The 17,496-nt window shown below is 41.1% G+C and overlaps 1 protein-coding gene across 1 annotated transcript in view; it reads right to left on the bottom strand.

Annotated features, from left to right (window-relative positions):
• Nucleotides 1-2,751: 2,751 nt before the first annotated feature.
• LOC128689899 (protein amalgam-like) overlaps nt 2,752-17,496 on the bottom strand; it is a 67,245-nt gene continuing 52,500 nt past the window's right edge. Inside the window, exons 7-9 of the mRNA XM_070088712.1 lie at nt 16,126-16,320; nt 9,110-9,229; nt 2,752-2,954 (exon numbers count right to left, since the gene is read on the bottom strand). Coding sequence (XP_069944813.1) covers nt 2,752-2,954; nt 9,110-9,229; nt 16,126-16,320 — 518 coding nt within the window. The remainder of the gene's footprint in view (nt 2,955-9,109; nt 9,230-16,125; nt 16,321-17,496) is intronic.

Raw genomic sequence — 17,496 nt, 5'->3', positions numbered from 1 at the left:
CAACCCACTCCCTCCTACTGTAATAACAGTCAACCCACTCCCTCCTACTGTAATAACAGTCAACCCACTCCCTCCTACTGTAATAACAGTCAACCCACTCCCTCCTACTGTAATAACAGTCACCCTCCTATTGTAATACCATTTTTCTACACAATTTTCTTAGTTCCATTCATTTATCCTTTCCTCTCTCCTTACATCCTCTCTCTCTCTCTCTCTCTCTCTCTCTCTCTCTCTCTCTCTCTCTCTCTCTCTCTCTGTCTGTCTGTCTCTCTCTCTATCTCTCTCTCTCTCTCTCTGTCTCTCTCTCTCTTTCTCTCTCTCTCTCTCCTCGGAACCTGTTCGTGGCTGTATTCATATATAAACTTCTAGTCAATTAATACATGTAAGGGTAAATAAAAATACTTTTTTAATTAGTTACAGTTCATTGTTGTATCAGAAGATAACTTTCGTGTTAGCAAGACACATCACCCTCGATCACAACTCTGTTATCCTCAGCCGAGTGAAAATCATCATTTTTTAATTTAGATAAATTCAGTTTGTGGTGTTTAAATGACAAAAACTGACCACGCCTAAAATTAGAAATTGATATGCTTTGATAAATTAATCTCCAGCCATTGCTCGATACATTTTAGTACTTTAGCTTATTTCTTTTTAATTTATGAGATGAGAAATGATCAGGAGTCATTATCTGATATCTCTCACAGATTTTTCTTCCAGACATATAAACATTATATTGAATCATTTTCTAGACTCTTCCCTGTCTTTTACTTTTGTGGCTCCCATACAGTGTGTAATAAATTACTGCTCACCTTCATTTACATTCCATTTAGGCATTAAGTATTTATCAGTGCTAACACATTACTTGCTGTATTGGGTATTAAATACCAAAGTAATTTAACATCTGAAGTGGCGAAAAATATTAAAGATAGATTACTGCCTGAGGTTGAAGGGTCGTTGTTAGTGTACCTGGCTCATGGTAGAAATCTAAATTGGAATATAATTAATGGTTGTAATCATAACCACAGTAAGCCAGCGGAAGGCCTCGCTTAGATGACCAAAAGCTCCAGCTGTGGGTCATCATGTAACTAAGACCCGCGTCAGGAAGCACTTGTTCCCAGACAAACCTTACCAAACCTACCCTAGCAATATAATGATTATCGTTGAGACAGATCTTCATTTACCCTCTCAGCGTAGATTTGATGAAAGTCAAATGAACGACCAAGAAGAGTTGTTGTGAGTTCAGCATGCTGACCCTGACACTCTCACTGTGACTGACATTGGTCAGTCTGGAAATCCTAAAGCTGGAAACAAAAGCGTCTTGTTGATATAACTGAGGACAATACAGTCGAAGAGGAAGTTTTTATTGTGGTAAAATTTAGCTGTTTAGCTCAGTGACTTATGGAAGTTTTACAAATGGCGAAGTGTTTACCTTGAAGAACTTGATCTATACCTCAGTCTTTTATTCATAAATTCTAAAGGTCATTTCGAGTGTGACTCATGAGGTTACTCCAGCTACTCATCACGGGTGTGACTCATGAGGTTACTCCAGCTACTCATCACGGGTGTGACTCATGAGGTTACTCCAGCTACTCATCACGGGTGTGACTCATGAGGTTACTCCAGCTACTCATTACGAGTGTGACTCATGGGGTTACTCCAGCTACTCATCACGGGTGTGACTCATGAGGATACTCCAGCTACTCATCACGGGTGTGACTCATAAAGTTACTCCAGCTACTCGTCACGAGTGTGACTCATGAGGTTACTCTAGCTACTCATCACCAGTGTGACTCATGAGGTTACTCCAGCTCCTCATTACGAGTGTGGCTCATGAGGTTACTCCAGCTCCTCATTACGAGTGTGACTCATGAGGTTACTCCAGCTCCTCATTACGAGTGTGACTCATGAGGTTACTCCAGCTCCTCATTACGAGTGTGGCTCATGAGGTCACTGCAACTCACATTTAACGAAGGTGAAAAATATCTTGCTAAACTAAAGGTAAATGTTTACAAACCTGAAACTCCCGTCAGAATAATCATACCTGGATTTCGCCTCTGCTAAGCAGACGGCTTCAGTATGACGGTGTAGTGTGTTGGCATCATTGATCAATCTTTAAGACGTTTTCTTAGACATGATTTTAGATAAGGAGCTTTACACTTGTATGTCTATGGAGGCTCATTCATTACCTTTCTCAGTGATACATTCGACAGTAAAATTACCAACGCCTTTGAAGTAAATTATTCTCTTTATATAAATACTGCAGGTATGTCTGTTCCTCGTGCTGTCTCGTGTGTTATTCAGTCTAGTTGTTGTGCACCACAGTAACAATGGAACAGTGAGAGCCCTAGTGAAGCCAACTGAGTGCAGCATCAACCGTTGTCTTTCTCACCGAAGGTGAGTACAGTCTCTCCTCACTTAACGACGGAATTCCGTTCCTGAGACCTCGTCGGTAAAAGAATTCGTCGTTAAGTGAGGAGAGGTTGTATTTTTAGAGCGTTCCACCTCTTGTTTATTTTGCCATTATTAGAAATTAACAGCCTTTCGTGGAGTACACATCTTGCCATAAGTACAGTTAAAATGTTGCTAATTCATTCACGCTGCAACAGGATAATAGAAATGTTGCCAGAAACTGGTGAACTATGAACCAAGAGTCCTTCTCTCTTCCCAAACAGAAGTTCCAGGAGTAAACAGTTGGACTACTGGTGCCCAGCCTCCTGCATTGCCACTGTTCTCGCTCCACTCGCACCTCAGTTATTCAGTAAGAGATCTCAAGGCCGGGATTATACAGGGGGTGAGTTCAGAGTGTGGAGGATTTCTTAAGAAATGGTAGCTGTGTGGACGAGCAAGACGAAGAGCCATATACACGTCCTTACCCACGACGGCGTTGCCGAACACCATATGAATGACGATGATGATGATGATGATGGATAGTCTGTAGGGATCAAGAGAAACACCTGTTAAGCTTCTCCAGGGATTAGGAAAAAACATTAGCAAGTTATTCCATATCATATTCATTTTCCTTATGCGAAAAATAGTGCACATTTATTTATTTATATTTAATGCAGCTCAAAATCGAAGACCTGTTACGTTTAAAGTAATGAGCGAAGTTGTTACCTACAATATACTGTATTCCGCCCACGCTCTATAATAAACTAGATGTCTTTCAACATTTAAACGAGCGAGAGACGCATCCCTTGCCCTTGATAATCCCAGCTCTTACAACAACTGTAGCTCAAGACCTTTAAAACACCCAAGAGTTGTGGCTTGTTGGGTCCACTGGTAAGTGTCAACGAGCGCCAGCTGAACCCCAATAGCATGACCAGGAGCTGTAGCTCAACACTCACAGGAGACACAGTAGCAGTAGCTCAACGCACACAGGATTATTATTATTATTATTAAAAAGAAGCGCTTAAACCAACTAGAGCCATAGAGAAAACACACACAAGAGATACAGTAGTTGTAACTCTGTATCTCCTAGAGGCTCCGCAGGTACTACGTAAGTGTCGACTTTAACAATCGGGAGATCCTGGGGCTCGAGTTTCTTCATAATGTCTGAATTACGTCCAAGAAAGTTACGTTGAACGATTGTATGTCGAAGAATAACAGTTCGCAGCAAGAACTGAGGGAAATGTGTTTGAGAGTCACAACTAAAATGTTGTCAATGTTGCTACGAAAGGAAAGATTTCGAACTTGCTCAGCATTTTGCGCCATGACAATGCTGAGGAGTACCTTGCTGATACTATGGTCTGAAAGATAATCTGTGGGAGATGTCGGCTGGAGTGTAAAGAATTTAGTCCATGAAGAACCTTGAAACACATAGTATACGGGAAGAAATTATCTCGCCAGTCGGTTCTTAGAAGAGAGCGAGGAAACAGTGAAAGTCATTTATTACAGATCGAGGTAGTTGGGACGAGGAACCAGAGGTGGGCCGGAATCATAGTCAAGGTCGTGCAGATATCAGATGTATCAAAGGGGTTAGTCGGTACCTTGGTACCAGAGGTGGGTAAATGAAATGTTACCGTAAAAAGGTACTGGGTTTTTTGGGAGGGCCGAAGATTGGTCCAGTGATGTGTCAGGGTCTTAAAAGGAAGCCGCAGGCCAAGGAAGAGGTTCGGGAGGAGGGATTCCATGGACATAGGTCTTCATGATAAGGTTTTATTTTCCTTTTCAAACGAATACATAGAGAGACAGCGCCCAAAAGAACTGAAAGGGGCTGTATATCCCCTTTTTCTCCCAAGAGGGCCCTCAGTGCAGCCTGTAGTGCCGATGTGGCATTGAACCCTTGCCCTATCCTACACTTCATGCTGGTAAACCAACACTCCAGGATAGCAACCTCACATCTACTGAGCCATGTATGTGGACAACAGAGAGGGCGGCCGGAAATCTGCTTCAAAGCATTCCCACTTCAGCCACCCCCTCTTGGAACCAACAGGCAGTCTCCAGAAATAATCCTGTCACCCTAAAAACACCATAAGCCGCTCCTAGGACTCTGGAGGGTGGATCAGCAAATAATTGAGAAGCAATGTGATTGATGGCCACGATAAGTCATTATTAACCCTCCTTCATGTAGTCTACGGAGTACCAGCCTGAAACATGTAGTCTAAGTAGTACCAGCCTCTAACATGTAGTCTACGGAGTACCAGCCTCAAACATATAGTCTACGGAGTACCAGCCTCTAACATGTAAGCTACTGAGTACCAGCCTCTAACATGTAGTCTACGGAGTACCAGCCTCTAACATGTAGTCTACGGAGTACCAGCCTCAAGCATGTAGTCTACGGAGTACCAGCCTCAAACATATAGTCTACGGAGTACAAGCCTCAAACATGTAGTCTACGGGCTACTACCAGCCTCATACATGTAGTCTACGGAGTACCAGCCTCGAACATGTAATCTACGGAGTACCAGCCTCAAGCATGTAGTCTACGGAGTACCAGCCTCAAACATATAGTCTACGGAGTACAATCCTCAAACATGTAGTCTACGGGCTACTACCAGCCTCATACATGTAGTCTACGGAGTACCAGCCTCTAACATGTAGTCTACGGAGTACCAGCCTCAAGCATGTAGTCTACGGAGTACCAGCCTCAAACATATAGTCTACGGAGTACAAGCCTCAAACATGTAGTCTACGGGCTACTACCAGCCTCATACATGTAGTCTACGGAGTACCAACCTCAAACATGTAGTCTACGGAGTACCAGCCTCAAACATATAGTCTACGGAGTACAAGCCTCAAACATGTAGTCTACGGAGTACCAGCCTCAAGCATATAGTCTACGGAGTACAAGCCTCAAACATGTAGTCTACGGGCTACTACCAGCCTCAAACATGTAGTCTACGGAGTACCAGCCTCAAACGTGTAGTCTACGGAGTACCAGCCTCTAACATGTAGTCTACAGAGTACCAGCCTCAAACATGTAGTCTACGGGCTACTACCAGCCTCATACATGTAGTCTACGGAGTACCAACCTCAAACATGTAGTCTACGGAGTACCAGCCTCAAACATGTAGTCTACGGAGTACCAGCCTCAAACATGTAGTCTACGGAGTACCAGCCTCAAACATGTAGTCTACGGAGTACCAGCCTCAAACATGTAGTCTACGGAGTACCAGCCTCAAACATGTAGTCTACGGAGTACCAGCCTCAAACAAGGTACTCTACAAGACCAAGGAGTCCAGTAAAAAACAAAAACAAAGTAACAGCCGCGATAGTGGGAACAAAGTCGAGCTTCGTACTAATACTATGTAATTTTAATGACTAACTGGATCCCTATGTTGTTGTTCTTGATTCGCCGGTATTCTCCCGGTCCGGATCTTTCCAGATGGTGACTCGGCCTTGGCTCCCTGTCTTGGGAGTGTCTTGAGACCTATGTCTTGAGTCCCCCATGGGAGGAGGTACAAGTACCTCGTCAGCTTCGGGACCAACTGTCTCCAGGCCTAGTCCCATTCCCAGCCCTCACGGGGCTCGTAGGGAAAAGCTTGGCCACTGGTCAGGCATCCGCCTCGCCCCAGGTAGGCTCTTGGGAATGGCAGTCTTGTGAGCTGCAGGTGGTAGCTAGCTCTGGCTCTGGCATCATCCCCACCCTAAGAGGCCGCGTGGGAGTGTTTTCTTCCATTTTATCCTTCATCTATATATCCTACACTCTCTGCTTCTTATAGTGGGATGAGACGCCATGTTGTGTTATTTTCAAAGCATTTAATGAAAATTAGCTGTATCAAAAAAAAAAAAAAATTCTAATTTCTTAACGGAATCATTGTGATGATGTCACTGTATTTAAAAAAATAACAATAAAACCACTTAGAAACATCGTAACGAAAAACAAAGGTTTTGAAATGGTATCTGAATTATGCACAGTTTTTCGATAAGGAAAAATAATAAACCATTTTTTGTTTCGACTCAAATGTTCTGCCACAATTGTGTTGCAGAGATGTGAACCTCGCTCAGACCCCGCTTCATGCACTCACAAGTTAACCCGCTTCTTACTCACTAGTGTCCCCGCTTCTTACGCTCACAAGTGTCCAAGCTTCTTACACTCACAAGTGTCAAAGCTTCTTACACTCACAAGTGTCCAGGCTTCTTACACTCACAAGTTTGCCCGCTTTTTACACTCACAAGTGTTCCTGCTTCTTACACTCACAAGTGTCCCCGCTTCTTACACTCACAAATGTCCCCGCTTCTTACACTCACAAGTGTCCTCGCTTCTTACACTCACAAGTGTCCCCGCTCCTTACACTCACAAGTGTCCAAGCTTCTTACACTCACAAGTGTCCTCGTATCTTACACTCACAAGTGTCAAAGCTTCTTACACTCACAAGTGTCCAAGCTTCTTACACTCACAAGTGTCCAAGCTTCTTACACTCACAAGTGTCCAAGCTTCTTACACTCACAAGTGTCCAAGCTTCTTACACTCACAAGTGTCCAAGCTTCTTACACTCACAGGTGTCCAAGCTTCTTACACTCACAAGTGTCCAAGCTTCTTACACTCACAAATGTCAAAGCTTCTTACACACACAAGTGTCAAAGCTTCTTACACTCACAAGTGTCTAAGCTTCTTACACTCACAAGTGTCTAAGCTTCTTACACTCACAAGTGTCCAAGTTTCTTACACTCACAAGTGTCAAAGCTTCTTACACTCACAAGTGTCAAAGCTTCTTACACTCACAAGTGTTAAAGCTTCTTACACTCACAAGTGTCAAAGCTTCTTACACTCACAAGTGTCAAAGCTTCTTACACTCACAAGTGTCCAAGCTTCTTACACTCACAAGTGTCCAAGCTTCTTACACTCACAAGTGTCAAAGCTTCTTACACTCACAAGTGTCAAAGCTTCTTACACTCACAAGTGTCCAAGCTTCTTACACTCACAAGTGTGAAAGCTTCTTACACTCACAAGTGTCCAAGCTTCTTACACTCACAAGTGTCAAAGCTTCTTACACTCACAAGTGTCAAAGCTTCTTACACTCACAAGTGTCCAAGCTTCTTACACTCACAAGTGTCCAAGCTTCTTATACTCACAAGTGTCAAAGCTTCTTACACTCACAAGTGTCAAAGCTTCTTACACTCACAAGTGTCCAAGCTTCTTACACTCACAAGTGTCCAAGCTTCTTACACTCAAAAGTGTCAAAGCTTCTTACACTCACAAGTGTCAAAGTTTCTTACACTCACAAGTGTCAAAGCTTCTTACACTCACAAGTGTCCAAGCTTCTTACACTCACAAGTGTCCAAGCTTCTTACACTCACAAGTGTCCAAGCTTCTTACATTCACAAGTGTCCTCTTCTCTTGCACATACAAGTGACCCCGCTTCGTACGCTCGCAAATGCTACAATCAACACATGACTCTAACCTCTATTCTAGTCCTGTTTACCTCTCTCTCTACTGTATATATTAACAAATGTTGTGTCCTCTGGTATAACTTGGTGCAGCTCAACACTGGACAACAAGTTATCAGAATAGAGTCTTGCTGTGCTTACTGTGTGTCTTATCAGTAGTCAAAGGCGGATAGAAGTGAAATAAAATACCGAAACGATGGAAATTTAATGCAGAATGCTGCGATACTTTATTGAGAACGCTTTGCATGAGCGGTGGGTTTTTTCATGCGTTGTCAGTGAGGCTTCGCATTATATTACATTTGCGTCTTGATCCATCAATACTTATCGGCATCATTCGTCGGAGAACCTTGATGCAAAGTACATGCTCTGCAGTCGTCGATCGAAAACATGAACAAGTGTAATGCCTGTTCTTTCTCTTTCAGAAGCTTCCAAGAATCATCCTTGGAAATATTGTCTTAATGAATCTCTTTCCAGAAGCAGTTACTACAAAGTGATAATTCTCACAAAGACCTGTCTTCTCCAACTCTAGTTTCTGGATATTAAAATGGTATAAAATACCGACAGGTTGTTAGGTAAGACACACATATGCAACAAATTGGACAACTTCTACTAGTGAGAATAACTGGATTTGAGAGGGACATGACCTCCCAATGACTACATTCTTACCTCTACTAGTAGCCTACATCTCACCTCCTGGCGGTATACAAGGTTCCATCCTGTCACTTCAACTCCATGTTGTTTTAGACTATGGAAGAATACTCTTCTGCAGACTGAGGGACTGACCACCTCAAAACTTCAAGGGTGATGGACTGATTACATCGTCTTCACGTCTCTTCTATCAACTTTTCTGTACTCGACTGAAGAAGCCTACTGTGTAGGCGAAACGTTTCGAAATAAAGATACCTAACTGTTGAATATGTGTGTCTTACCTAACAACTCTAGTTTCTACCAAGAAATAATAGATAATATACATAGGACTATTGCAATTCCCCCAGTGTAGTACAGTGAAAAATAAGTAGATTATCAGAATTATGCAAAGTTTATATCTATACATTTTTCGTGAAAAAGACAGTTGCAGGAATCAGGAAGAAAAAAGCTTGAAAATTCTTCAAAATCATTTCTCAGGTGTGGAAAAAATGAAGGATCGTGTTGCTGTACTCTAGCATCAGCCATTAGCCTCTACAAATTTATTCTTCATTTCACCTTATCCATTGAAAATAATGGTTTCTCGACCTTGAAGGAAGACTACAAGAAGACTCGGAACAGAGGAGAAACTCACCAAAATAAGAACCGAAGCTGAGAGGAGTTTGTCGCTGGTTTTCTTCACGACTTGTCGCTACTGCGTCCTCATTGTCTTGGAGGATTTTGTCTTGGTTTACAGGGGTCGTGGTCTCAATAGCTGCAAAAAAAAGAGAAGTACTGGTTTGGAAATATATTTATAGATAAATGAAGTGATCTTTAAAATAGCCTGATTCATCTGAGAGCTTTGCCTAGCTTAAAATACAGGTTGGTCAGATACTGGATTAGTGTAGCATGGACCAGTATGTCCACTGCACTGCTCTGTGGTTCTTTGCTGTTTAGAGCTTACATTTATTTACTAGTTCTCTTAATTTACTCATTCGTTCATAAATGTGGAATATAACCGGATGTCAATACATCCGGTGACTCTTCTCACTAGCCAGCAGGACCCACAACAACCGTACATACTTTCTAAATACTTTTTCTGAATGATTCACCATTATTGTCCAATTTGACTTTGAATTCCTTTTCCTTAGTTTAGTTACTTTAGATGACTGTAGTTTCAGTTAGATTAGTTTAGTTTCATTTCGATTAGTTTCATTATATTTTTCCCCTAGTTTGTATGTGTGCATATGTGTGTATGTTCTTATGTGTAACTATGTATTAGTGCAAGTATATTACCTTCTAATTTTATGTTTTATCTATGTTTGTGTTTGAGTGTGTGCACGTACATATACTTGCTTATATTCTAATGAGACTTATTACTGTTGTATATCTTTGCGTGTATATGCGTGCATATGAGCGTGTGTATTCACGCTTAGTTTTGAATGTTCGTGCCAAATATGCCCATCACTCCTACTATAAAGACACTGCTGCAGTCTGGTTTCTTCATAATATAATAATAATAATAATAATAATAATAATAATAATAATAATAATAATAATAATAATAATAATAATAATAATAATAATAATAATAATAATAATAATAATAATAATAATAATAATAATTCCATATAGTACTAGTACATATACAAGGTACACAGTCCTACCTGACATCAATGACATACTACTATATAGAAGTGTGCTTATTATGCTGAATGCGACCCACACCAGTCGACTAACACCCAGATACCCATTTTGAACTGATAGGTGAACAGGGACAGTGACAGCAGGTGTCTTATGGAAACACGTCCCTAATGTTTTCCAGCCTTACTGGAGGAGATTCTAACCCCGAACCTCAGTGTGTGAGCCGAGTGCGCTAGCGATCTAGCTACGGGACACCGTCATCTGGGCAAGCCTAATCACATCATTTCAAATCTTCATTACTCTATAAATTAGTTGAATAATCTTCGTCTTCTGGTAGTTCGTTCACGCAATAACTCCTTTGGGATGTAAGATAAGATAAGATAAGATTTCGTTCGGATTTTTAACCCCGGAGGGTTAGCCACCCAGGATAACCCAAGAAAGTCAGTGCGTCATCGAGGACTGTCTACCTTATTTCCATTGGGGTCCTTAATCTTGTCCCCCAGGATGCGACCCACACCAGTCGACTAACACCCAGGTACCTATTTGCTGCTAGGTGAACAGGACAACAGGTGTAAGGAAACGTGTCGAAATGTTTCCACCCGCCGGGAATCGAACCCGGGCCCTCCGTGTGTGAAGCGGGAGCTTTAGCCACCAGGCCACCGGGCCACCTATTATTCTGAGAAATAAGTTCTTTAGAGATACAGTAATTAGTTTGGATGTTTATTACCTCTGTAAACACATGCTGCATGAATGTTTCTTTTACAGAAGTATTTCTTCTGGGTCTGCTCTTTGGCCATCTTTTTTTGCTGCCATTCGCATCGTATTCCTTCAGCTAAAAATCAGTCACTTGAAGATAGTTCTATATCTCCATTTTTTTTCAATTTCATTATTTACTCACATATTTAATCTTTATTTATGACTAATAATTTTGCTTATAGTCTCTTTACCTACTACTTGCCGGTCTTAACGCTATACGCTTCTCTGTTATCTTTATACTAGGTCTTGTACTCAGTTACCAAACTGTGGGTTTCTCTGGTGAAGGCTCCGTCCTGGAGCTGCTGTTTAGAAAAAAGTTCTGGTATATATCGTGTACATTGTTCTAAGGAATTCCATGTTGAGATTTCAGAAGGCAATTCTCAGATTTACTAACATCAGATGTAATGCTGCTGTAATGTACTTATTAAATGCCTCTGGTGTTACTTTTGTTGTAATTAATATTATCAGGTTCTTTTCTTTTTGCTTGTGCTCTGTCACATTTTCCCTACCGTTTATGCACCGTAGCTGTAGTTCCTTGACTCTATTTCACTTGCATTACCTTGAATTTGAGAGGAATGAAATCTAGTAGCCACGTGTTTGACCACTGCTGCTACCTGTCATGTTGCCTGTCATGTTGCCTGTCATGTTGCCTGCCATGTTGCTTGTCTCCGAAATCTGGTGTTCTCATTGTCCTCGTTAGTTTCACGTTAACAGTAAACAGTGACATATGGGAAGTGATCTTCTCTAACAGGAACAACACCTGGCTCAAGAAATCGTAATGACACGATTGCAAACAAACCATACCCCGGCCGGGGTTGAACCCGCGGTCATAGTCTCAAAACTCCAGCCCGTCGCGTTAGCCACTAGATCTTATTGTGGCTAGCTGGTCTAGTGGCTAACGCGACGGGCTGGAGTTTTGAGACTCTATGACCGCGGGTTCAATCCCGGCCGGGGGTATGGTTTTTTAGGAATGTCACCTGCTTTATGTAAGAGTTCCACCAAGTGGGACTCCACTGTTCATTCTCTGTTTCTTCCCTTACCATTGCTTTCTTCCTTATGACTCACGAAACAGTAATAACACGATCACAACAAAAATCACAGATGGGCTGGGGTTCGAACCAATGGCAGATGAGTCTTAAAACTCACAGACCAGTGTACTAACCACTGGGCCACTGGAGCACCAGCTATGGTAGGTCAAAATCCTGGCTAGTTGGGCAATTGACATACGATCTCAACTATTCTGATGTACCTTTATGCACTGTAACATCCACCTTGAGTATATAGTAAACACTTCAGGCTCAACAATGTCACATACTGCGTTTTAAAAATTGTAAATTTCATTCGGATAAGTGCAAAAACACACCGTGAATTTAGAAATTTTATTGAGGAGCTGGAGCTTGAAGAAAAGCCGAGTGACCTTTCATTCTACTGTATATCAAGATGGCTGTCAACTATCAATCTTTTGAATAGGTTTCCTGATATTTTTCAACCAATCATTGCTTTCACGAAAGAAAATAAACAGAATTACCCACAATTAGAAGATCAGGAATGGATACAGGATCTGATGTTCTTTACAGATGCGGTGCATCACCACCAATATTACCAAGTCAGTTTTCAGTTATCAGAATAAAATAAGGCATTTACAAAGAGATCTGGTAAGAAAGAAATTTGACCAGCTTCCCAGCCTTAAATTAAAAATAACTGTTTTTCCTGATGTTGAAATTAAAGACAGTAAACTGAAACAATAAGAAGGAAACTTAGAAAAACTTTATAATGATTTTGAGAACAGGTTTGAGAAACTAAAAAAGTTAAAGCCATGTTTGGAATTTCTTGTGAATTCTTTAGTGAATGATGTCATCAACGATGGATGTCCTGTTGTTGCACCTTTAGGAATTGAAATCATCAACGATGGATATCCTGTTGTTGCACCTTTAGTAATTGATGTCATCAACGATGGATATCCTGTTGCACATTTTACCTCGGATGTTGCTTCAATAGAAACAGAGCTTATTGAGCTGCAGGAAAATGTGGGTTTGAAGTTAGTACACAAAATCTCGTCTTTAACTAACTCTTACAATCAAATCCCAGAAGCCAAGTACTATCCCAGTCTTCAGAAAACTTGCTTGCCACAACTCTCTGTTTTTGGGACAACTTTCTCTGTGAATCTCTCTTCTCTGTAGCGAAATTTAGCAAGTCAAAACAAGGTGCTATCCTCAAAACATCCTACTATCCTCACTAACAGCCACATCACTGACCTTCTTAGAACAGCTTCGACATCCTACCAGCTCTAGCGGATCCTATGCACTCCAGATCTTACCTATGTGTTTCTAACTTTATTTACAAGCTAAGCTAATAACTGCAAAAATGAAGAGTCAATTATCAAAGCAAACATAGTCCGCTTTCATGAGTAGGGATACTATATAGTTGTACTTTTTTATTATTTATAAGTACAATTTTCAAATAGTATTTCCTATGTCTCTTGAACATTTAAAAATATATGAAAAGTTTTGTTTGTGGCTTTTCGTATCGAGGAACTTGTCCACACCTGTTAAACAACGTCAACACGGCTCGACTCACTGCATATACATTTTCTATTTCCTCCGTTAATTAAACTCCCTCCCTGATTTTCTAAAATTATTCTGGATTTTTATAATGAATTTACGCTCTCTCGCCGGTGCGGTGAATAATACTTTTCTGAGGCGAGCCTTAGGCTTATCTGGCTACGGAAGAGTGTTTTCTAGGCTGCCCTAGCGCCAGACCCCGGCCTGGCGAGAGAGAGAGAGAGAGAGAGAGAGAGAGAGAGAGAGAGAGAGAGAGAGAGAGAGAGAGAGAGAGAGAGAGAGAGAGAGAGAGAGAGAGAGAGAGAGAGAGAGAGAGAGAGAGAGAGAGAGAGAGAGAGAGAGAGAGAGAGAGAGAGAGAGAGCTGATGTAGGTAACAGCTCTTAGCTTGACAATGAAGTTAGGAATCCATAACCTGTAAATAGCTTGTCAATAAAGCTAGAGATCCTTAACCTAACCTTCTCAAACCCGGTGTAAGAAAAAAAAAGAAAAAAAAAGAGGGAGGGAGAGAGAGAGAGAGAGAGAGAGAGAGAGAGAAAGGGAGGGAAAGAGAATCCCATGCATATGCAGACGATTGTACACCGACATTCACTTATCCAAGAGAAGAAATGCCAGGTGCTCTAAGTTACATCAATCACCAGCTAAGAGCTATATCAGCTTGGGGAAAAAGATGGCAAGTAACATTTGCACCTGAGAAAACACAAATGATGATGATCTCTAGGTACCATGATGGTAATGCCGGTGCACTAGTATGAATGGGAGGGTGTTGGCACCTGGGGAAGAAGTTAATATCCTTGGGGTGAAATCTGACTTCAAACTGACCATGAAGAACCACGTTGTAAATCTTGCAAACAAGGCAGCCAGGAAGCTTACAGCACTTCGCCGTATCTCGCATCTGCTTGACAGTAGGGGTTGCAACATTCTGTACGAGGCACAAGTACGCTCACACCTTGAGTATGCTCCACTTTCTTGGTTTGCCTCCCCTCCCCTCTCACCTGCGACTGCTTGACAGAGTAGAGAACAGAGCAAGACGTCCCATCTCTCGCCTGGACCAATCCTGGATAGATCTGTCAGTTCAGCAGAGCCTTCAACACAGGAGGGATATGGGTGGCCTTACTGTTATGCACAAGGCCAATATTATCGAAGTACCACACTTGGATCCACTTCGAGGACAGCGTGAAGCAAGCTTCTGTACCACAAGATGGGAAGAAAGCAGCAACTTCACTCTGGCTGTACCCTTCTCCAGAACATCATTTCATCTGAGATCATTTATCACCAGAATGACTCGAGTATGGAACACATTCGTACAGCATTATGATGTCAACGAGATAAAGTCAGTTGATCAAATGAAAACGCTGGCCCACAGATGGCTCCAACTTCATCCTGTTCCCTACTTGTATGTCTCAACAATAAAAATACTTTCAAATGAGCTCATGTAGGTAACAGCTCTTAGCTTGTCAATAAAGTTAAGAATTCTTAACCTGTATATAGCTTGTCAATAAAGGGATCCTTAATTAACCTTGTCAAACCCTGTGTAAACAGAGAGAAAGAGAGAGAGGAGTTCACGCTTGTAGACTATCTGCTAGGTGAGTGAGGACGGAAGGCTTAACCTCGATAGATGGCAGCACAGGTCTATGGAGACAGCTCCATTAGCGGGAGTTATGGGAAACAGATATGGGGTAGGTATACTGTCTACATTTTCCCCTCCAATTAATTGCAGGAGAAATCATAACAGAGGCGCTGCAGCGATGGAGAAGTGTTAAATTAATTTGATAAGATATAAAGTGGAAAGTTGTGAATGGTCGGAGACTCGACACAAACTTCGTCTTCCAGACTTCAACACAACTCATGCTAACAAAATCGTGTGATAATTTTATTCTAGTTACTCTATTGTGCCTTAGTATTCTTTATGTAATAATGTTTCTTTAAAGTTATTTATTTATTAATACTAATTCCGGTTTTATAATTCTGTTTTACAACTATCGACTCCGTGTCAGGATAGCGCATTTAGACTCACGTAATCGTGGGGATAGAACCCGCGATCAGAGAGTCATAAAACTCTGGACCGACGCGTTAGCCACTGGACCAGCTGGTTACAATAAGATTCATCCAACTAGGTATATTTATACACCATAGGAAGGTGACAGTGGTGCCTATGCTAACCTTCCTATGGTGTTTATATATACCTAGTTGGATGAACCTTATAGTAGCCAGCTGGCCCAGTGGCCAAGGCGTCGGTCTAGAGTTCTGTTCTCTCCCCGCCCGTGGTATGGTTTATAACGCACTGAACAATACTCACTCAAATTACCCTATTAGGTTTGACACTCATCAAAAATACTCCAATAAATGATGCTGGCTTACCGAAATTGATTTATTAAGGGTAATTTACCAACCCAGAATTCTCCCATTAACAACATCCAATAACTGGAACTATTCCACCAAGAGACACATTCACTTAAACTATTAAACTACGGGACACACACTTACCAAAAATATTTCACTAGGAGACACCCACTTACTAAAAGTATTCCACTAGGAGACACCCACTTACTAAAAGTATTCCACCAGAGGATACTCACTTACCAAAAGTATTCCACTACGAGACACCCACTTACTAAAAGTATTCCACTAGAGGATACCCACTTACCAAAAGGATTCCACTAGGAGACATCTACTCATCATAAAACAATTCAGAAATGGACATCCACTCACCTGAAGCACTCCACCAGGTTACGAATGAAGGCTTGGATAGCTGTTGGTGGTGGCGAGCTTGCTGGTGAATGGTCGCCATGGGCAAGAGAAGCAGTGAGGGAGCGTTGGTGGTGGTGGTGGTGGAAGTGGTGGTAGTGGTGGTGATGGTGGTAGTGGTGGTGGTGGTGGTTGTGGTGGTGGTAGTGGTGGTTACCTCTGCCAGGGAAGGAAGATGGTGAAAGATCTACTCTAGTAGTGCTCGAGAGACATGATTACCAAATGCTTGGAAATACAAACATTTAAACAGTATAATGTGATCCTGCTTGTGTTTATATTTATGTGTTTATATTTATATATACTGCTTATGTGTTTATATTTCCATTGTGTCTGTATTTTATACCATTTGTTTCCATTACCAAATGCTTGCAATAAAGGAGAACATAGCTTAACCAAGCAGTATGTGGAGGCAGGATTCAGAGTGCTGTGAAGTGCTTACAGATAACTGAAATTAAATCAGGCTGATTTAAGACATGGACAAAAATAGTAAATAGCAAAAATTGCTACAAAACTTACACGGGAAATAATGTTTAGCTAAGAGAATAAAATAGCAAGCAAAATAAGGGAACCATTCGGGTAAAGAAACCTGCAGACTGCAATTACAAGTCATATTTATAGTCAAGAAAAAAAAAATTTCAGAATATTTGTCAACCACAGCTGGGAAAGAAGAAATGGTTTTTTGTAACCGTATTTTTCAGGTGAGTGTCTTAACCTTTCTTACGTGATTTCTTCACACTAGTGTCCTTAATTTAATTAGTTTATTCCTATCTGATCCTAGTAATTCCTTTTGTAATTTTGTACATAGTATTTTTATCTTCCAAAATCATTTTTTACCACTGTCAACAAGTTCATTACCTTCACTTTAACTCTAGATTGTTTCACCTAAGTTCCGAGAGTTACGCTGCAAAGTTTTAGACCTTTTAGACGCTCCTTCAGAAAGAGGATACGAGAGTAAACCAAATAATAAACGAGGTGTTTACAAAGTGGGTTGAAACGATTATAATTTATTTTACGTTGAACGAGCAGGTAATTCCTTAAATCTAGGTTATCACAACACCAATATACTCTATCCAGGTAGCGCAAGAATCTAACGCCATATTTAAGCACAGAAACAAACAAAAACGCTAAAATGGTCGGAAGCAAGACTTATAGTCTCTAGTGCGTCATGGATAGAAAGAAACATACTAGAACCGGCTATTGTAATATGTGATAACATATTTATTAAATAGTAATAGAGTACACCTTTATTACTGCATTTATTACTGAGTCTATCGTTCAGAATGATAAACGTGAAAATATCAGGGATGATACCGACTGCCTGAAAAATGTCTTAAT

The sequence above is a fragment of the Cherax quadricarinatus genome, chromosome 25 (assembly GCF_038502225.1).
Source record: "Cherax quadricarinatus isolate ZL_2023a chromosome 25, ASM3850222v1, whole genome shotgun sequence".
Classification (NCBI taxonomy): domain Eukaryota; kingdom Metazoa; phylum Arthropoda; class Malacostraca; order Decapoda; family Parastacidae; genus Cherax; species Cherax quadricarinatus.
Note: the sequence above shows the minus strand (reverse complement) of the source record. Positions and strands in the feature narration are given on the sequence as shown.